Below are 22869 nucleotides of genomic sequence, written 5' to 3'. Positions count from 1 at the left end.
AAACAGAGTGGTCTAGAGCAGGTTGCCCAAGGCAATCTCCAGCTGGGTTTTGAATACCTCCAAGAACGGAGACTCCACAGCCTGTCTGTGAAACATACTCCATGTTCAAGTGCCCACACAGTACAAAAGCTTTTTAAAAATCTTTTATTTCAATTGTGTCTATTGTCTTTGTCCTGTCACTGGGCACCACTGAGGAGAATCTGAGTCTTTCCTCTTTCCATCAGGTATTTACACACATGGAGAAGATCTCCTTGATTCTTTTCTGCTCCAGGCTGAACATTGCCAACTCTCTCAATATCTCCTTATAAGACAGATGCTCAAGTCTCTTCATCATCTTTGTGGCCTTTTATTGGCCTTGCTCCTGTATGTCCATGTTTCTCTTGTACATGTCCCCAGCACTGGACAGATATCCCAGCAGTGCTGAATGGAGGAGAAGGATCACCTCCCTTGACCGGCCAGCAATGTTCTGCCTAATGTAACCCAGGAGTCTGTTGTTTGTTTTTTATTTTTTGGCTGCAAGAATACACTTCTGTCTCGTTGTCACTTTGGTGTCCACCAGGAGGACCCCCAGGTCTTTTCTCTGCAAAGCTGCTTTTCATATGTTCAGGATGGTGTACCTCCTTAGATGCAGGACTCTTCATTTCCATTTGTTCAATTTCAGGTTACTTTCTGTTGATGATCCTTTGAAAGGCAGCACATCCTTTAACACATCCTGGTACTGCCACTCCTCTGAGTCTTTTATCACTTGGGAAGCTTTAGAGGCTTCACTCTCTTCATCTAGGTCAGCAGAGCAAATGTTAAACAATATTTGTCCCAGTTTCAACCACAGAGGTACACCAGTAGTGACATTGTGCCACCGATAACAAACCTTTGCATCTGGCAGTGGATTGCTTATGACCTGCTGTGTTGGACCTCCAGACAATACCAGGGTGACTCAAATCCCCTGTAAAGACCAGAGTCAGTGAACCCACGTTTCTCTGACCACTAATCCTAACCTGTAAACTCATCATCCAAGCCTGTCCTTCCTGAAGAGCTTCTGTCCATCTGCAGCACTTCAGTCACCTAAACTATCCCATCACACCTCTGTGATCCCAATGATATTGTCTGACAAGTTTTCTACTAAAAAACAAGTATATTTGTTGCATTAAAGTAAAATGGCCAGGGTTAGCAGCCTTCAAATATGTATCTCCCTGTTCATATCAGTGCTTAATGAATAAACCTAAAAAATAAAAAAATAAAAAATAACACCTTAAAAAAAAAAAAAAAAAGAGCTATATTGATAAAATAGAACAATGTGGGGAAGATGGAGAGACAGAATCTTACAAAACCTTCAATAAAGTATTAACAGAATGGGAAAGACTGTAGACTAAAATTAGACCTCATTAAACCCAGTGGGATCTCAAAAGCCCTGTCAAATCAGAATAAAAAGTATAGTAGAAAACAAAGGCAGAGGAAGGTTGTTAGCACCTCAGGAGACAGCCCTCATGCTTTAGCTTGGGAAGCAAAAGTGGCTGTGGTGTTTACCAGCAGAAGTTGTAGAGTTTTTGTTTTGCTAGGTGAGCTACTTCAGAACCAGGGACTGTCTTAAAAAATATGCCAAATAGAGCTATGTAGCTATTACTATATATTTTTTTCCTGTTCTTGGTCAAGATAGCTGGTAAAACCTTGATGAACTTGTTGCCTTGCTATGGTGCTCACCTACAAGTCTTGCCACAATTTTTTCTTCTTCCAATACTGAGACAACGGAAAGTAGCTCATATGCAAGGATGTTTTGTGGTTCTTTCATGTTGTTTGTCTTTCTGCTTTATAGCCATGCATCTGTTTTTGTACAAATTATAATGCACCTCCTTTTTCTTAATCTTTCTGTCCATATTTTCACATTCTCCCTGTGTATCTTAATGAATGTTCTTTTTTGAAACAATAATAATCTGGGGAGGTTTCTATTAATTATAGTTGTGTCAGTTTGTACCCAGGAACCCAAGAAGAATGAGCCCTTTCAACACGCAGGCAAAACAGGTCCTTTGCTAAAAATCTTCGGTAGAAGAGTGATCCCCCAGGCCGAGAGAGTGTATGGCATATTGGACAATACCATCATCACACAAATATATGTATTTGTACATATAGATTCCACTCACATCAGGCAGTTCTTGGAAGTAGTCATTGTCTTTAGGAATCCTTCTTTCATGAATGTCAGGAGCTGATGAAGCATAATTAGATCCTTTTTTTAAGGGAAGACACAGAGTCATGTCACTGATCAACAGCTATAAAACAGAACGACCCAGTGCAGAGTTAAACACTGCTTGTCTTTACACCCAAGCTGTTTTGCCTGGAGCATTTTTTCATTGTCTCTGATTACTTAGTCATAAAGATTTAAGGAATGAGGACAAAAATCCTGTCTTCGTGGTGTGCCTTAAAATTGGTACAGAGCTTGCAAAGTCGATATTAATAAAGGGTTGCAACAGTTCAGCTATTAATACATTTTCTTTGGCAGAGCTTAGCAGAATATGATGAATTCTGGGTAGAGTATGTTATGCTAATTAGCATAAATATAGGAAAGACCTTTTCCCTTCTGAATATGAGAATATTCAAAATGAATACTGTAGTTAGCATATGCACACAGGAACATAAGATTATATGTATCACTGGCAACATCATCTTATTAGCTATGAACATATGGTTTGCATGAGGAAGGACTTTGTTAAAGGAAGGGCAGAATACTGGCATATGAGGTGAGGAGAAAAGCAGAAGACAGAACACTTTGGGTACTGTTTACAGAGGCAACCTGGGAGGCTTCTGCGATAGAAAACTGTTTTTCTATACAGTATGGGGAACAATGTCTTCAGGATCTTTTGGAAAAAATAAAAAATAAAAATAAAAATAAATAAAAACCAAACAAACCCAAACCCTTTCCCCATACATTTATGTCAAACAATTAATGCAGACTGTTCCTCCCCACCCCCATTTTAATGAGATATCCTACAAAGAAAAGGGGAAAAACAAGCCACCAAATATATATCTCTTCTGTGAATATTCCAAGCATTCAGTTCTATGGATATGAACTGTCTTGTTCGAAATGCGTCCGTATATCATCCTCAAGAATACAATAAGTCCTTAAGAATAAATGGTTGTTTTTTTATTTCTTTCTGTCTTGATATAAGAAATGGAGAAACTTCCAAAGCTTTTGTGATCAACCAATAGAATTGGATACTGTGTATGAAATATTTCTTTCAGAAAGATAACTGGGACCATGTCACAGCGAGAGCTACAGTAGGATAATGAAACACAATCCTTCTAATTACAAGACTGAAACAAAACAAAATGCTAATGCTTCTCAAATCACATGTAGTGCACAGACATAGATGTTGTTAAAGTTGAGTTCCTTATATCTTCCCCCTTGCTTTTAGTGTCCCTCTAAGCCAACAGAATTTATCTTCTATTGTTTATTCACGTAAAGCAGAATTTGGCTCATGCTTAATGACACTGACATAAAATGACTTAACCCAAAGTAGGAATTTAATGAGCGGTGTGAGTTTTGGATCTGAAGGCATGAAGGACATAATGTTGGGGAAAGGGTGTCTGTCAAAAGTCCAGGGGTCTTCACTACACACTGATAAAATTTTCTCCACTTGAAACTGCACTGAGCTTGCTGTGGGTTTCAGCAAAACTTGTGGAAGTATCTGCTAGTAAAGTCCATTAGGTATGGTGGAATTATTAGGTAGACTTTGGTCAGGCATAAGGAAAAGATCTTTCTTGTTACTTGAGGTCAAATAGTAATTTTTCTGTGAATGATTATGAGCAGTTTAATATATGAGTGTAACAAGAGGAAGTAGAAACAAATGGCCAGCAGATGTTCCTTTAATTTTTTCATTCAGAAACTGCCAGAAAAGTTCTTAATCTTAAAGTTAAAAAATGGCAGCAGATGCCATTTTCAAAGCATTTTGAGCAAATTTTGATGTTATAAAAAACCTGATTTAGCAAAGTGCACAGAAGTCAAAGCAAAAATCCCCACTCTGACTTCCTAGAGTTGTCCGTGGTGTTTTAAGAGTGAATGTTTCTGTTTGACCTGCATTGTGGTGCTGTATCATAAAAAATTAAGATGATACACAATATCTTCTATTATTCAGCATTACTCTGAAGATGCATCAAATGGAGTGTTTTCCAAACACAGGATGGTCTGTCTGCTGTTATGTTGCAGTAAATTCTCCGGGGGATACATTATATGACTCAGAATCACTTTGAAATAGCACAGTCCCACTTGGTTCCTGGTAATCACATTGGAGATGCACTTTGCACCATGCTATGCACAGAACACTCCTCATTCAGATCCATCTTTTTAGTCTCTGCTTTCTTTCAAATACGCAAAACACGGGGGCAGGTCAACAGAAGGTCAGGTTTTGGTGAGACAGCATTTGTGATTATGGGTCTAGCCTGTGTGTTTGTTTATAGTAAAAGAAATGGAAACATGTAGCTACACTACAAGCTCAGAAACTCCAGAATTATCCTTTCTCTTCCAGGTTGTTGGAGGATGGACAAGGGAGGCAGAATTTAATGCAGATATTCAGATACAGAATGCTAAAACTATTTATTTATTTATTTATTTATTTATTTATTTATTTATTTTTCTTGTGGCCCTACATACCTTTACCTACAAAATGCCTCTATCATCTATTCTTAATTCCATCAGTACAGACTTCCACTTTTGATACTGTATACATATGATAAAGGCCAAAATAATCTTGAAATTGTTGTGTGAATTAAAAATCTCTTGTTTAGAAACATATAATACTGTTCCTTGCAAATGGCTATCAAGACATACTTTAGAGAACATTTCTCCTGTCCCAGAAATAAGTTATTGAAGGTCTCTCTTTAGAAACAGATAGTGAACGTCTTGAAGAGGTCCAGAGAAGTCTCACTGCTCCAGCCATATTCTGTAAAATTTTGATTGCCAGGATCCAAGCATAGGACATACAGTGCATGGATGCACTTCTCTGAGCTGCAAGGGGGACTCCTGCAGTCTTAAAATTAAGTAGTCTGAGCTGCCTAACAGCTCTTTTGAATGTAATTGCTCAGAAGCCCGAGGTTTTACACACATTATCGAGATGTTCTGAACATTGTACAAATTTTTCCTTTACATTTGTTCTCTGTCAACCAGATAAAGTTAAGATTTCCTGTGTCTCACTGGTGCACTGTAAACATTGGTTAAGTGAAGAGTTGGAAGTATTTAATTATTGTGATAGTATGAGGCCATTATATCCCATTGATTGTAGGTAGCTGGCTCTAGGGAATGCTCTGTACAAGCTTCTGAAGTGCTTTGCAGATAGTAATTATTGCCACAGGACTATTATTCCTATTAGAAAGTAGGGAAATGAAGGCATGGATCCGTAAGCACTGGGGCTTTCAAACAGTAACTCCCAGCCTGGACACTAAAACCTGTATGGAAAATGTCCAACTGATTGCAGTGTTCTGGGCTTTCCAAGCTTGCTGGAAATCTGTCAGGGAAATATAGAGGTATTCAAAAGACCTGACTGAGGCCTTTTGGTTTGGCTAAGTCATCCTTACCCTTAGCTTTTGATAACTTGCATTAATGCAGAACTTCTGGTGGTTAATGCACCTTATACCCAAGTGATTTATGGGCAAGTGTTGGAAACCATCAGCCAAGTGGCTTGTCCCTTGCTGTGCTTTGAGCTGGTGAGATGAGACCTGGGAATTCTAGATTCAACCTCCCAGGTCTCCTGCCCCTCTAGCTTTCATCCTTTGGTAGGAGCAAGTGACACTTCTGGTCCAGCAGAACTATGTGATAGACAGAAACACCAAAAAGCAGCTGAGGTCATTAGGAGGAATGCAGGCTTCTCTCTGATGTGCACAAGTGTGTAATGCCTTGCTAATGCATTTAAATTAATGCTCTTGTAGTTTCCTGGTATGAACAAAAATATCTTGTGGTGCGAGCACTTTCCCTTTTAGTGAAGAGTGATGCTTCTGAAGAATGGAGTCCTGACAGTCAGAAAGAATTAAGTCTCTTTTCAAGCAGAAAGGTCAGCTACAGGCGAAGGATCTGCACCAAGAATACCTTTAAACTGCTCTGTCACTTACCTCAATGACGAATTGCTGGGAGCAATTTTTCCAGGGTTAGATACATTTAGATTTTCTTTCATAGAACATTCTTTAATGACAGAATGATTGGTCCAAGGTAGGAGCAAAACAGGTCTAATATGGCCTGAAAGTAGGTGGTGATATGGCAAAACAGCTCCTCATGTACAGCTCTTCCCTTTAGCTCTTTTTCCTGTAGTAAATCTGTCCCCATTCACTAACTGGCACCTATGCTGTACTCTGCTACATTTAAAAGTGCCAGCAGGACTCAAACGAACAAGATAATGCCTGAGAAGACATTTTAACACATGAAGAGCTCTTGGTGAGATTCAACCATGGGATGCAAGAGTCTGCTGAACTAGAGGCTGCAGAATGATCCTCTGCAAGTGATAGCAAAGTCTGGGATGTGCTCTGGCCCTTGAAATGTCCAAGGCTTCAGTCCCGCAGGGGACTGCAATTTTCAAATCTTCACACTGTGGCATTAAGAGAAAGTGATCCTTTCTGAAACAAACTTAAGGAAAATCCCTCTACATGGACCAAACCTATAATTATTATTTTTTAATTCGCTTCCCCCCCACTGGCCCATGAAATCAGAAGAGTATATTTAAGTGATCACCTGAAGCTACAGAAAAGTTATCAGCCCTTGTTCCCAGGAAATGTCCCCACATCATGGGGATTACCCTTCTGGAATGGTAAATCCCCATGACAGAAAAGAGAGGCCATCAGATCCCCCAAGCTCTAATTTCTCTTAAATATTTAAATACCAAAAAAGGATGTCTTTACCTTAACAAATTACTTTTTTACCCACAAATGACATTTTTACTTACAAATGACATTTTAACCTAGAGCAATGACCAGATTAGGTAGCCAAAAACTATTGCTACAGCAGAGTCAAAAGTCATTTCTCTGTGGGCAGAATTAAGTTTCCTTGTGCGCTAGTGAAGAATCAACAACATCCTGAACTCCAGCTTCTCCAGGAATGCCTCACGGTTTTCAGCTTAGGTGGGTGGTGTTTTCGGTATCTGAGCCTATTAGGATGTTACAGTCACACTGATGGATTATGTTATAAGCCAGGAGAAAACTACCACACCAGAAAGGGAAAAAAAATGGTTTCTGGCTGCTGTTGGTTGCTAGATGCAGAACGACACCATTAAAGAACATTGTGCAACTTCAACGCAAGAACAAGCAATCTCAAGGCATGGAAGGAGATGTTAGAAAGGGCAGTGGGAGTCATTTATTTTCTGTCTGTTTGAAAATATTTATTTATTTATTTATTTATTTACTTATTTTTGCCAACTTTCTAATTATACTACTTCTGGTTTGAACCTCTAAAAGAGAACTTTGCAATGGTAAAACATACAAATATACTCCTCCAGTGAACCTTAAAATGAGAAAATTTGACTCTGTCTAAACTTTTGGAGAAATAGGTAGAAAAAAAATTCCACACAATTCTATCTATATAGTAATTTTCCCAGTAATATGTTTTGAGTTTGACCAAAAAAATAAAAATAATTTAAAAAAAAAATCCCTCAGTTCTGCTTAAGTCCTATCATGAACTCAAGAGACTCAATCTATTCATCTGATTAGGATTTTGTTCTTTTAACCTTCTAGGAGCAACTATCAAAGTCTTCAGCAAAAGGATTTGTAATGAATCTAGATATCACAAATGATCTTCTGCATATCACAGAGGATCAAGCTGGAATTAACTTTGAGTGCTCCTCAGTTTGGCTTCAAACTCCTTTTACAAACTAATTTCCAGACTCATTCAAAGCTCGGGTATGCTGCTGTGAAAATGAAATAGGGCAGATAGATGAACAGATATACGTGCAAGGAAGATTTTATTTATTTTTTTAATCAGAAAGCCAGAGAATAAAACTGACGTTTAGCTTGGGGGCCCGGAATTTTATAACATCGTCTTTAAAAGGTGAAACTTTACAAGATGGAATGTGATTTCAGGCTGTCTAAAGATTCAAGCAGGCATATGGATATGTGGCCTTGCTACTGAACCTCAGCTAAAATTGCAGCAAGTCTTCCCAGTTCACAGGGCCCACAGATCAACAAACAGACATTTGACTGACTGAGAACATCCTATTCGGTCCCTGCTGCTCAGTGGTGCTGCCATGGCCAGCCATGCATGTCCTCAGAGTCCTCCCCAAGGAAAAAAACAGTACCCTGGTATAAACCTCCCCAAAATCCTGGGCATTAAGAACTGCTCAGACCCTTAAACTTTGAATTATTGTTTGCTTAGCCTTAGTTTTAACAACTTACTATGAAATTTACCTTTATTTATTTATTTATTTATTTAAAACTGAAAAAGAACCAGCTTTACAAACTATTTTTTTTTTAGTGAAAAAAGTGATTTGCCTTCTTCTAGAACTTGTTTCCAACAAAGTAAATAAATAAATAAATAAGGGTTTAACTCAAAATTCACATATTTATTAGAAAGAGATATTTCGCTTCTTTAATCTGTTCAAAACCATTCAAAGGGAAGAAAACCCTGACAGAGGCTTAAACTTATTGCTGAAGAATTCCTACAGATTTGTGCTCCTGGCAAATTTTTCAGGTATCAGACCACTGCCCACTCCTCAGCAGCCCCTGAACAAAATTAGTGATGAAATAAATGACAGCAACTTCGGGCGCTGAAAGGAACCATCTGGTGGAGATGAGACTAACAGATGTGCTTTCACTGCCAGAGCCTCAATACACATACTTAAGAACTGCACAGTGATATAAGTTCTTGTTCACCTGCTTATTAATAATGTAGCACTTCTGTTCTTGCAGCACTGAGGGATCCCATTCCTCATTTTAGGCCTTGTGCAGTGCCAGACATTGCAGTCTCAAAGCACTAAGGCCCCGGTGTTCCCAAGAACTTTGTGCTCTGGCCTTGGAAGGAAGTCAAGCACAAGACTGAGTCCCAAGGAACTGAGACAAACAGCTGCTGCCTTGGTGGGTCATGGGGTTGTGTTGAGCACAGCCACATGGAGAAAAAGTAATAGAAAGAAGAAACAACAAGATCTTTAAAGTGCTACATCTCCTCAAATGCCAAATCAACTCTCCTTCTGAACTGATGAGAGCAAATCTTATTCCTTCCTCCTGTATCCACTAGACACACTGTCTTTTTTTACAGTATTTATTCATTCATTTATTTATTTATTTATTTTTGATATTCCATTCTGCAATCAAACTTAGCAATAATATGATTTAAGGAGTATGCAATACTTAGCAATAACATGATTTAAGGAGTATGCCCATATCGTCACTGGAAAGCTGTGAACTCACCCAGGCCCTTCTTTACCGGGTGAAGACATTTCCTCTCCAGAAAAGCTGGGTAGTCATTCAGTGTGGCAGACTCCCAGTGCAGCCATCCCTTGCACAACAAGCCTTGTGCTATGGCTGGGCCTGCAAGAAGAACAAAGCCACGCTGTGCTTCCTTACATAAAGCTGGCTTTAGTGATGTGCAGGCTGATCAGTTTTTATCTCTGTGCACCAAAATACAGGTTTCTACAACCAATGACAATCTGTTCTACTGAAAACAAACAGTCAGAAGATGCAAATTATGAAGTGGAAAGGGGACATTTTAGAATAACAGAAACCATATATTTTAGGCTATAATTCAAAGGGGATATCACTTCTGGGGAGGGTGTCCAGCTGGAAACCAAGTAGAAAAAAAAAAAAGTGTTCTCGTGGCATTGTGCAGCTCTCTGTTGTCTTCAGCATGAAGAGATTGCATAGGTATGAGGGCTGCGCTTGCCCTAAGGGAAACCATCTGAAAACTAGGATATGTGTGTGGTGGTGCCTTCAAGGCTTTTGCTGAGCCTTCACAGCTGCCGTGTTTTGGAAGCCCTCATGAAGCTGTTTGTCAGTAGATGGCTGCTGATGAGAGGGGGAATTTGGCTGTGGTTTTGTGTCATCTTATAGATAACTGGGCAGGGAAAGGGAGGCTGGAAATAGATTTTTACTTTTACACTTGTGAAATCAGAGGGTGTCTTAACACAGGGCATCTTCTTCCTGTGCTTGGGGAAGGTGGTAAGTGGCATCTTTGGAGGACTAGAATTTACCAAAGATGCTGAACACAAACTTTGCCCATAGGATCATTGCCAGCCCACAGCCTCTTTCAAAGAATGTTCTTCTCTCAAGGGCTGAATGTGAAGTAGGAGTGGGATAGCCTTGCAAATCAGAGTTGGATTCCACATATAAAAGGCTGACATCTGTGAATTATAGTGCACTTCTGGGTAAAGTTCCTTGAAATTAAAATATATGCCAGGTCCTTCCACCAGTCCTGTCCAGCTGGGTGTTCAGAAGTCAGACACAGCACTGAGATAATGTCTGAAGACCCCTTCCTACTCATCAGAGCTCTCACTGAAACTATTAGGAGTCTACTGGCATAAGGCTATTGAGTATTGCAAAGTAGACTGTACCATGATGGCTTGGCAGCCATCATCTCCATGTCAGTTTGTGTGGTGCTTCATACAACCAAGTTATGTTATGATCCTACCCAAAGCTGGTACTAATTTTGTACCAGTATTCAAACATTTCATTTTACCAACACTGATGAAGCCCGTGTCACAGAGAAGCATGCTTCTGGCATTCGAGACACTCAAAGCACTCTACTAGAAGAAACTGCGATGGGTCAATTTATATCAAATATTAACTGATATTCAACGGTTCTTCCTATATGTGGCCACCCTTTCTCCCTCTTTTATTATTTCAATTATGTCATGTGAATATTTCTATTCTGTATAAGTTTAGAATAAGTTTTTGGATATTTGTTTTTCCCCCAGAAAACACCCAGAAGAGTTACTTGTTGGTTAAGCCAGGCTACTCCCTTGTTTGAAAGTAGAAAGTGTAAAGGAAATCACTGGGTAGGTTCCCTGTGAGGCACATCTTTGAAAACACAATTTCTTCAGGTCTAAAGGCCTGAATCTAGAGTGTCCTCATCTGTTGTTGAATCCCCAACATGATCAGACTTCCAGTACTGGCATTTCAATTCATTATTTTGATGGTAGGAGAAAGTGTCAGATTGATAGACTTGCTTTAACAGACACTGCATTATATTAGGCACAATCTGCAAGCCTAACAATTATCTGAAAAGAAATAGAAAAATCATTTCAGCCAGTAATGAGTCCACTACATATTCCTTGGAGTTGTCAGCTGTAGCAGTGAGAGTTCAGACGTCAGGATTTCAGGTTGATCCTGTGATGTCCCCACACGTGGAAGTGAGATTCTCACCTTACTTGCCTTCACTTACAGTCAGCAGGGGGAGTGAGAAATTCCAAGCAGCTGATGGAAAGTCATAAAACACGAGACTAGATGAGAGAAAAAGCCACGAAGAACCATCTTTATTTGTTTGCTTTCCCTCTCTGAAGAACTTTGTCATTTTTTCAAGTCAGCTTTTTAACTTTTAATGTCACAGTTCTGCCCTGCCACCTGTGCTCAAGGGGCATGCCTGAAATTGAACTGTGGTAAGGCAATCCAACAGCCTGGAAAGTTTAAACCTGCTCTGCTCAGTGGGTTGAGAAATAAAGAAGTTTGAGACTTTTTTTTTTTTTCACTCCCCCCCCCCCCCCAGGAAATCCAAGGACTGAGATAGTCAGAGCTCAGAAGGACCCCAGTAGTCCGAGGTTTGGAGCTGCTGATGGACAAGACCTCTACAATGCATTAACATTGCTGGAGGAAATCCTTCCTCCTGTCTCACTATATGAAATGATTGGACAAGATTACAGGTGCACATGTGCTTTCTGCACTGTGCCATGGGCTCAGAAAGGTGTGCATGAGTGAATTATGAATGCTCTTTTGATTGGTTTAAGATGCTCTTTTAATGGCATTGAGACAGTGTGAAGATACAGTTTATTGATCTTCTTTTGTCTGTGCCATAATTTATAGAGGTGAAGATTTATTTTTCTTTTCTTTTTTTTTTTTCCGTGAAGCTTGTAGGCAGTGAGGCCAATGACATCTAGCAGTTGTGGCCTACCATTGTTAAGGGTGCCACAGAAACAGGTGACATGTTATTTATGTGTTGTTGCGCAGTTGCAGTACAGGAAACATTTGTCCTGCTTTCTCCCAGACCAAGGAATCCGGCCCTCAAGTGAGCATCTTTCCTATGGAGAAAGTAAATATATATATATATATATATATATATATATATATATATTATTTTTTTTAAAATGTGTTTTGTCTATTCCCTGCAGTTTCACTAAGGTAAATGTCATGCCCAAAGGCTGAACTCTTGCCAGCTATAGAGCCTCAGCAATTTCCAAGACAGTGAAACCACCCCACAAAATTCACAAAGAAGGAGAAAAGGATAGGTCTACAGGCACTGATGTTTTGGGACCCCAGCCACAGTTCCTCAGCCACTAAGGTGCTAATATAGGCTCTGGTTTTCAGCTGCACCTTGTTGCTGCAGAGGAAAGGAAAACAGCTTGAGGCAGTAACTACTTTTCATCAGGCTTATCTGTAGTCTAGGGAAGGAAGAGCTGGCTGTCATAACTACCTTTTATTTTTCTGCACAGCTTTGAGATTTCCTAAGCTTCCCCCTCCCTTTTTCCACTGGCAGTTTCAAGGAGCAGACACTGATGTCACTCTCCCCAGTAACACTTTTTTGTGCCCTTTTCCTTGGCCTGATTTCATGGAGGTCATGCAATGATCTGGAAGCCAGAAGGTGACATTTTGATCACTTGGACCATCTGCAGATCACAGACTGTAACTTTGGGTTAAACTAGGTCACAGCTTTTAAAAATAAAGATCAAACCTGCAACTCTGACTTAAGACCAAGTCTGAGAGTGTTTTGTGCATGACTGTAGGCTGTTCCACGTGGTAGCTGCTAAGCTTCATTTTGTGTTAGCTTAGCAGGCAGTAGCCATAGCCATAGCTTAGATTCCCCCAGTGCTAAGCCTTAAAACACAAGCCCTGAAAATAAGTGTCACATATAACTGAAGGGAAGGATGAGGAGATGGATGTGTAGAGATGAGAGAGAAAATACCTGAACATCTCTCTGCTGCTGAACACTGAAATTGCAGTATGAAGCTAGGTGGGTGTTTGAACAGTGTAGCTGCTGCAGCACAGTGATGTGACTGGGACAGCAATCCTGGAAATCAGTCCCGTGGAGCTTCAATCTCTTTTATGAGCGGACTGCTCCTACTGCTGGAATTAGCTGGGGTATTGGTGCTGTCTCATTCATGAGGAGTGGGTGCTTCCAGACTGTGGGCAAGCACTTTGGTTGATTTCGTGGACATCCCCGTATTGAAGTTTAAAAAAAAAAAATACTTTAAATGGATCATGAGGTAGGTTTGTATGTGACTGGAGACCTCCTTGAAGCCGTTGGAGATGAGAGCATGAGGGTGCTTGATGTAGCTTCTATCAAGGTTGAGCGGAGGTTGGTGCTAGAGACCAGACAGAAATAAAATTAATTGGGAAATGAGAAAAAAAGAGACCATGAAGCACTGCAAACATTGTGCTTGATAAGATAGGAGAGCCAGCAGAAGGACAGAAAGAGAAGGGCAAAAATATTCAACACCTTCTACACAGCACTGACACTGAGATCCCACTTACCTCTATAGATAGATAGAGGTCTAGTTATAGATAGATAGAGGTCCAGCTTCATCCTCCACTGTGGGTCTTGCTGTATCTAGAACATCTAGGTCAAGAGGTCCTCGAGCTCCGGATCTTTCATTCCAGGAGATGATCCCTATGGTTCTGCTCTCCAGCTCCTTTCTCAAAGCATGTCCTACTAAAATAGGACATGGCATTTTAAGGACTGTTTCACTCATGATATAGATAGCATTGCTTTCTCTTCCTGACTCCTAGATATTCCTCTGCACTTTTTTCAGGTACCAGATCTCTGCGCCCTGCCACTGAAGCTCATGAGCAGCTGGTTGTCCATTCCACTCCCAAATTTTATTTGTTGGTTGTTCATTCCAATCCCATTTATATTTTATTTTTTTTTCAGCGTAACTGAATCTTCCTGAATTTCCATTTGCATTTTTCCTTCTTGTAAGCGTGATTCAGATGCTCCAGTTGAATCCATCAGATCTGTTAATAAGCCAAAACAAACCATGCTGTCTTGACCAGCAGATACAATCCCTTCCTGTTTTCCTATGATTTTAGAGTGTAACTTGTCTGACTGAAACTGGTTTCTTTTTGACAAAGGCCAGCATAACCCACTGGAGATGTTTACCACCAGTCCCTCTGCACTCTCTGAGCAGAGCCTGTTGCAGCCTCCTGGCTGCAAACTCCAGCTCGGCAAGAAGCACTTGCTTTTGATTACCAAGACCTCCAGTGTCAGCCAAGGAGGTGGATATCAAACTTGTGCGTGTTGGGTGCTGCCAGCAACACATCATAAATAATAGTAATGGAGCGTAATTGCTCATCAAGCCAAATCATAGCCTGGAGTGCTCCATCTGTCCAAGCTCCCTTGGAAGTTGCTGGGAGCTTTTTGCCAGCAGGTGTGCAATAGGGCTGGGGACCCAAGGAGCAGCGAGGTTATCTGGGGCAGCAATAGGGGCTGATTCAGAGCCCCTCAAAACTACTGGCTGTCTGTGCACTGATTTATAAGGTTTTAGCTAACTCCCCCTGTGTTAAACTGCTTCCCAGCTAGTGCAGATACATATTTGCAGTAGTTATCCCAGATGGAGCATGGAGGAGGAGAATTCCTGACACTGAGCAATGGGATTTTAAATTTGGAGAGGAGATGGAAACTCATATCCTCTTTGGTTATCCTAATGGCTAGTTTGTACGGGGGTAATTTGGAACTTGAAATTGTCTGAGGGACTGCCTTTTGGAGGATGCAACTGAAAAAAGAAAAAAAAAAAAAAAAAGCTTGTAATTGATACTGAAAAGCATTGTGTAAAGGCCAAACAAGCTCGTGTGCCGGCCTATCAATCACTGATTGCTATTTGACATTGGTACAACCCTTGGTTAATGGAAATAATTTACATCCTCCCCCCCCCAAAAAAAATAATTTACCATTCTAATTTCTTGTTGAACATTCACTGTTGTGGTTCAAAACTGTGATGAATTGGTTAGCTATAAATTTTCTCTCCTTCCTCCTTCTCCTCCCGCCTCTTCCCATGCAGTGCTGGGATGAAGGTTAAGGCACAGGGGGTTATCTGGATAAGCACTCTCTTCTCAGTGCCCCATACATCCTCGCTAATGCTTACGGCTCCCCTGTGGTATTGGAAAGCATCATCGCTATTGTACTGAGGTAGAACAGGAGCTGGAGAGAGATAAATGGCCTAGTTATCCAAACTTCCTAGCCTCCCACAGCCCTCATTGGGAATACAGCCTACAAATGCCATTCGGATGATGCTGATAGATGTCAGCAGAGCAGGGAGCAGAACTTACATGTTCCTGGTGCCACGCCGGGGCGGTGATTTCGGGAATGGCCTTGGGGCCATGGGGATTTTGGGAAGCCTGCCCCTGGCTGCTGATGCCACAGGTGTGCAGGTGAGACCCCGTGGTGCCTGTTCACATCTGCCCTTGGACAAACCCCTCAGGGATGTGAAGGCTGGAAAAAGGCTGGTGACCGAGGTGGTGTTAACACTGGAGCTCGCTGGTGAGTGGAGGGCAGAGGTGGTGGCTGCAGGCTGGGAGGGGAATGGTAGCAAAGGGGAGCTGCGGGCTCTCAGAGCCTTTTTTCTTTGACACAGAAGTTGCTCGATTCTTCAGAAGGTCCAAATACCCAAGGGAATAAAGTCCTTCCTCCCCAGCATCTTCTTGCAGTGACAGACATGCCTGTGACATCTCCGACAGGGCGCTTTGAAGTGGCCCCTGCAAGCCTCGGGTGGGTCCACCTCCAGGAGCTCCCTTTCCATTTTTTTATCTTTTCCTGGTATGCGAAAGGGAAGGGACCGCTCAGATCATAAATCCTTTGGGGGAGCAGGAGCTGCTCGAGTAGGTGGCAAATCTGCTTCCCTTATAAATCTGGAAGGGCTTTTGGGTGTCTTGGCATCTCTTCAGGAGATACCAGGAAAACTCCCCCATCTGGAGGAGGGGGACTTCTCAGGAAAACAACCAGCAATCTGTAGGGCTTTGTCTTGTGTTTCTTTTTTTTTTTTTTTTTTTTCCTCTCCCTCTCTCTATTCTTTTTTTTTTTTTTAAATATTATCTGACAAGGAAGATTCGATCAGACCCTTGGTATCCTCCCAAGCTATGTGAATGCTCAGCCCCGCAGAGAGATTTTTCACGGAAAATCACCTCTAGGAGGAAAGGGGATCCTCCTGCTGCGCTGTGGCGGAAATCCCAGAGCATGCGGGCTGCAGAGCACACAAAAGCTGTCTCCTCCCGGCTTCTCAGCCACCAAACTGAGTGGGAAAGGAGAGTGACCATCAAACCCCCTCTGGATTTAGGGTCGGGGCAGGACCCGGGGGCTGATACACATTTGGGGGAAGGTTGTGGGGTGTTGTGGGGCAGGTTGTGGGGTGTTGTGGAGCTGCTGGATCCCAGCCCCGGAGCCCCCGGGCAGAAGCAGCATCCCCTCCCCGAGAGAACCGTGCCCAAACCTGAGCCCTGGGGGGCTGCCCGGGCGTGCTGCCCCCACCCCACCTCCGTGCTTAGGGGCTCGGCTCGGCTCGGCTCCGAGCGAGCCCTGCTCGGCGGGCAGCGCCTCCAGCCGCCTCTCCCGGCATCCTTCATCCTCCTCCTCCTCCTCCTTCCTGCTCCGCGGGGGGCCGGGGATGCCCTCCCCCTCCCTCCCCTCCCCTCGGGGGGGTGGTGTGTGTGCGGATGGGGGGGGTGTGGGTGGGCTGTGATGCTGCGGGGGGATCCCCCGGTGTCGAGAGGGGTCTCCCCCTCCCGCCGCCTGCCGGGATCTCCCCGCTCGGATCCTCCGGCGGCTGATGGGGGGATGCAGGAGGGGAGCGGGGGGCTGACAGCCGGTGTTTTTTTTTATTTGGGGGGGTTGATGGACGGGTTTGGGGGGACAGGGGGCTGAGAAGCTCCCCCCCCAGGGCTGGGAGAGAGGGGGGGGCAGGCGGCTATTTGCTGGTGCATACAATGGGCCACTCCCTAACGTGAAGGCTGGGGGGGGTGGGGGGGGGGAAGGGGGGAGGCAGGCAGGAGCTGGGAGGAGGAGGAGGAAGAGGAGGAGGGGTAGAAGGGGGGAGGAAGGGGCTCGGGCATCGGGCTGGTAAATAAACTCCGCGATGCTTCCCCTCCCAGGTGCCTACCGCGCTGCTCCAGCCTCCCCTCCGCCCGCCGGCGGGGATGACCTGAGGGGGATGTGACCGCCTCCCCCCCCTCCATCCCCCCTTCCCCTTATTTTATATATATACGTATATATATACCCCCATCCACGTATATATATATATACATATATATATACATATATATACATATATATATATATATACAAACACACCACCCAACCATCCGGGGGGGGAGCTGGGGGGGGTGGGGGGGAGGGCGGGGAGCTCGGATCATGGCCTTGGGGCTCCCGGGGCTGCCGCCGAGCCGCAGCTCGCCTCCGGGGCCCGGCCATGGGGCTGAAGGCTCGGCGCGGCGCTAGCGGGGCGGCGGCGACATCGGGCGGCCGGGCGGCGACTGGAGGTGGCGGCGGTGGCGGCGGAGGTGGCGGCGGTGGAGACCCCGAGCAGGGCTCGCTGGCCCTGGGGTCCGGAGCCGATCGCGACGGGACTCTGCTGCTGGAGGGCGGCGGGAAAGAAGAGGGGGGCAAGCGGAGCCCGCCGGGCTTGGGGCTGCTGGCCAAGACCCCCCTGAGCCGCCCGGTGAAGAGGAACCACGCCAAGTACCGACGGGTCCAAACTTTGATCTACGACGCCCTGGAGCGACCCCGAGGCTGGGCGCTGCTCTACCACGGCTTCGTGTGAGTACAGGCAGCGGGAGCGGGACCCCCGGCCGCCGGGGATCCCCGGGAGGATGCGCCTGGGGGCCCCTTTTTGCTTCATCATCCCCGGCCGGGGGATTCGCTCCCAGCGCCGGGGGAACGGCAGGGACCTCACTAAGGGATGTGCTGGCTGAGTGGTTTTCTTATTATTACTCTGACTCCTTATTCTTATTCTTTTATTCTAATTCTTATTCAATTTTCTTGTTATTTCCTTCTTACTATTTTTTTTCTTACTATTTGATTCTTATTATTATTATTTTTCTTATTTTTATTATCCTCTTATGATTCTTTTCTTCTTATTATTATTTTCTTTTTTTTTTTTTTTCTTCTTCTTATTTTTTTTTCCCTCTGGTTTCCCAAAACAAACGGTTTCTTTCGAGCCCGTGGCTCCCTCTGGCCGTGCCCCCGCGTCGCCTCAGGGCGCTGTGCCCAAACCTGCGCGCCTCAACCCCTGGAAGCGGGATAGGGGAGCGGGAGCCAGCTCTGAGCGGGTTTAAGGCTCGAAGTGCTTAAGGGGACACTGCCGGCTTCAGTTCAGCGCAGAGCATTACATGTGGCTAAACGAGCTTTTATAAACCCCGGGTGAGCCGGCTCCTACAGTAGCTGAAGGTGGCAAACGAAAGCCACCAGGTTTCAGTCCACTGAGTGTTACCCTGTAGGGCATGAAGCCCAGGCACTGCAGCCCTTTCCACCAGAAAGTTGAACCAGCCACAGGCAGAGTCGAAACAAACTCGTTTTCTGGCCCAAAGGTGCCAAGGTAAATTAATGACCACTGGCATTCCTAAAAATTCAGATCCCTTAAGCTTTCGTAAGAAAATAGAAAAAAAATAAGGCTGCTTACAGAATACAATGAAGTTGGCAGAGTCCTATTAAAATAAATGTGCGCTTTTTTAGTGTTATGAATGTGTTTGAAAACCCCAGGGATTATCAGTGATCGTGGTGTACTATTTCTCTTGAAAGCTGTAACGTATACAGAGCTCTGTGTGATAGAGGCTTTAAGCAGTGATTTCTGAAATTGCTTCATTTGCCAAAGACAAAGTGCTCTGGGCTGCATGGGCTGCAAGCCTGGAGCTGGATTTTGGGAAGCCCTGATCACCAGTGTAGTTCTTGCACTTGCAGATAAACACCTTGAGTGTAGGGCTGTGATTCTACCTTCCGGCAAATTTCTCGTGGATGTTTGCAGGGATTTAGCCGTGGGCGAGAAGTAGAAGGCAGTGTTATGTGCCATTCACCTATCACTACCCCCTTCTGCTCAGTGTTTTCGTGAAGTGTGTCTTGGGACAAAGGCTCCTGTTTTCCAGCTTGTTTTTTGTGACAATGTGGACACCAGCTACCATCATGTGTTTTTTTTTTCCTTTTTTTTTTTTTTCTCTTTTTTTTTTTTTTCCTTTGGAATAAATTGTGGTAGCAGGCAGGGAGAGACAGCATTTGGGGCTGGGGGAAGATGCTGTGCTGGGGGAGGCTTTTTGCACAGAGCTCGCTGTTGGGTTGTGCTCGGTATTGCATAACACGGTTCCTGCCTGGGGAGAGCTGTGTCTGGACGGAGGTGCACCTCTCGCTCCTCCCGCCTTGCTCAGCCCACGCAGGCTGCATAAAAGAAGCTTTGGCACACGACAGAACCTTACAAGAGCGTGGCATCTCTCTGTGGACAGCCATGGCAGCTGGGTCAAATCCATGCCCAGGCTCCTGCCTGGCAACAAGCAATGGGGTGGTGGATGGGGCTAGAGAGGCTAAGGTGGGCTAAGTCACATTTGTGTGCAGTGGGTATAAAAATTTCCACGTTACAACATTCATTTTAACTAGTTGCCTAGGTGTGTGGCTACCCTTCAAACCCCTATGTAACCTGGATTGTAGAATGGGCAAAAATGTAGTTTTGTAGGGTTTGATCCTTCTTAGGAGTGGCCCCAATGTTCTGTGTGGCCAACAGCTCCTTGGTGACTGCAGTCCTGCAAAACACTGAGATGTGATCTTGATGTGCTCCCACACAAATCAGTAAGAGTATTGGCCAGTCAATCAACATTAATGAAAAAACACCTCTAGGAGTCTTTATCCTTAAGGGAAGTAAAACACACAACTCCTACCATGGTTCCACTTCTTTCGGTGAAGGTTCTGCTGTGCCCTTTTGAACATCAGTGGGGAAGACACTGTCCTCTAGGCAGGAACCCAAAAGTGCTTTCTGGGCCAGATCCTCCCCAAACTTTATCGAACTTGATGGGGAGATGAGAGAATGCTGCTCTGTGGGGTTTTTATGGCATTAAGGTTGAGGAGAACAGGCTTCCAGATGAGCAATGCTGGCTCAGCAGAGAGCATGGCAGTGCTTCCAGTTGGAGTATGTGTCCTGTCCCCTAGGAGGTATGAGCACGGAACACCTTGAGAAGCCACCCAGTGCTCTGCCTGGGCTCTGCCAGCCCATCCCCTCCTGAGTCACCCAGGGGTGCTCTGCAGTCCAAGTTTCTGCTCAGTCTCAGCATCTTTTTGAACTCAGCAGAAGCTGTGGGCTCCTACCTCGCTACACAATGAGGCCCTACAAAAGAAACCCTCTGAAAGTGATGGAGCAGCATGCTGAGATCTTGCTGCCAGCTTTCTGAGCTTGTTCCTGTGTCTGGAGAGCAATGACCTGCTCGAGAGCAGGAGCAGTGCAGCAGGGAAGCAGCACTCCGAGTTGATGTCTGAAGTCTTTGTTCTTGCTTTCAGATGAAATGCCTTTTAGCCTTTTTCTTTCTGAAAAGGAGTCCCTCTCAGGCTGGAGGTGCTGCTGTGACGCCGTGCAGTGCTGTCCAGGCAGCCCCCCACTGCTGCTTTTCACACGAGAACGCTTTACACTCTCTTTTGGGTTGCTGAGAGATTGATCGCCAACCTTTCCATAAAGTCCACAAATTTGCCATTTTACTTAGGAAGGAAAGTCCCATTTATCCTAATAAAACATCATACTTCATCTCATTCAGAGTCACCTTTCAGCAGATATCAATATTTTTGCAATACAACCAAATTAAGAGTAAGACAGTTGCTCTCATGTCTGTAGGACTGAGAGAATAAACAACTGAGGAACAAAAGGGGTTGCAGCATGGGTGGATGTGATGGATTCCTCATAAGGTGCTTAAGGAAGGGCTGATGCAAAGGACTTTGGTGCTGCCTATCCGAGGATTTCAGAGGTGGGAAGCTGCCAATGGAAGAGGCTTGCATTTTTCAGACACTCTGAGGATGTTGTGTGAGGGCAGGAAGGTGCTTTGCAAAGGTCTTTGCAAAATTTGGATGGCAGGAAAAAACAACCTACCTTTTAAAAGGGTAGTGCAGATGGGAACTCATTAAATTGTACAGTGATGCCCATATGGCTGCAAAGGGGTCATGATCCTTCGTGCATCTCCCTGTTCTAATGTGCACATAAATAAGGCTTGACACAGTTCCTGGTGTAAACAGTTCCTTTGTTTTAGGTGCAGTTGGATCTACTGAAATGATTCAATCCTTTGAAATAACTGAATGAGAATGCAAAAATATGATCAGGCCCAACCAGGCCATAGGGACAAGATGCAGGGGAATTTCTGGTGTCAGTTTTGGCGTTCAGCCTTCAGTGGCAGTGATTTGCAGAAAGAGATAGGAGAGAGATTTCTTGTGATTCTTCCCCCTCCCTCGTCCTGCACATCTGAGTTTGCCCTAGGCTTCTGCTTATAGCATAGAGAAAGGTGATTTGGTCCCAAAGAAGCTGACTCCATTTCCTTCTCCTCAAAACATCTGTTCCCTGTACGTACTGCTGGGCAGATTTACCTAATACCTTTAAAATTTGCTCTGCCAGAACACCAGTGGTCTCAGACCTGGCGGCAATATGGCAATATCTTGTTGGGGTGGTTGGTAAGAAAAATATTGACTTTCCCCATGAAAAAATTCACCTACTCAAAGCTGAACACCTACTGCACATTTGCAGGTATATATATATATATATATATATATGCATATGTGTGTGTATATATAGTGTGTATATATAGTGTGTATATATATTATTATATATATAATATAAAAACAAAACACACAACTGTTGAAATCTTTGAGATTTTTGATTTGGAAATGGTTCGCGGGGGTGGCAGGTCAGGCTACAAGCTATCCTTGCTCTTTTCTCCCTGTAGGTGTAACTACAGCTCCCGTGGTGCACTGAGCTTTCCTTTGTGCCGAGCATCACGCTGTATAGCAGGAATCCCCTGATGCTGAGCCTCGTGGGATGAGTGGTTTGGCCAGGATGGCTGACTTGAGCCCTGCTCACCTTCATGAAATGTCCAAATGCTTTATTTATGCACAAAAACACAAATTAATTTAATGGGGAAAAAAAAGAAATAAAGTAAGATTTTGATTTTTCTGTTTATTTTTAATTATAAACAGAAAGAATTTGGTGGATGATGGACAGACTCCAGAAAGGTAACAGAATTCAGATCAACTTTGCAATGGCAATTTGTGGAAAATTTTCAGCCTGACTTAATGAAAGGAGAGGCTGAAGGAGAGGTAGCTAGGAGATATTCTTATTTTCATACCATCCCCCGAGACAACTGCAGCCGTTACTTTCACAGAAAAATAAGACTAGGAAAAGGCTCAGGACTGGATTTTCCTTTTTTATTTTTTTTTTTAAGAATGTGCGATATTGGCTGATCTCTGCTGCTGTGGATCACCACAGAATACCTCCTGATGGGAAAGGGGAAACCGTGGGGAACACGTGAACGCCCTTCCCTATTTCCCATCTAATCATATTTCAATACCACCTGGAACAAACAGAGGAGGCAGAGGGATATGATCATTGGTGTTTCTGGGAACCTCTTGGATGACTGATCCTGGGTGGGCTGTTTGTGGGAAAGGGCGTTGAGGGACTTGAGGAACAGGTTGGGTGTCTGGGGACTTTCCATTATTTTCCTCTTGGTCCTTCGGGAGATGCTCCATAAGATGCACCGAGCCATCATCCTAAG

General features: G+C 43.9%; 1 protein-coding gene across 5 annotated transcripts in view; it reads left to right on the top strand.

The window, feature by feature from the left end:
* Positions 1-17491: 17491 nt before the first annotated feature.
* Positions 17492-22869, top strand: part of KCNQ3 (potassium voltage-gated channel subfamily Q member 3) — a 193793-nt gene continuing 188415 nt past the window's right edge. For all 5 annotated transcript variants that reach the window (XM_068672677.1, XM_068672675.1, XM_068672674.1 and 2 more), the window contains exon 1: positions 17492-17905. In XM_068672677.1, coding sequence (XP_068528778.1) covers positions 17559-17905 — 347 coding nt within the window. In that variant the 5' untranslated portion in view covers positions 17492-17558. The remainder of the gene's footprint in view (positions 17906-22869) is intronic.

This window comes from Anas acuta, chromosome 2, assembly GCF_963932015.1.
Source record: "Anas acuta chromosome 2, bAnaAcu1.1, whole genome shotgun sequence".
In the NCBI taxonomy this organism is placed as follows: Eukaryota; Metazoa; Chordata; class Aves; order Anseriformes; family Anatidae; genus Anas; species Anas acuta.
The sequence above is the reverse complement of the archived record's forward strand: the minus strand, read 5'-3'. Positions and strand labels throughout refer to the sequence as shown.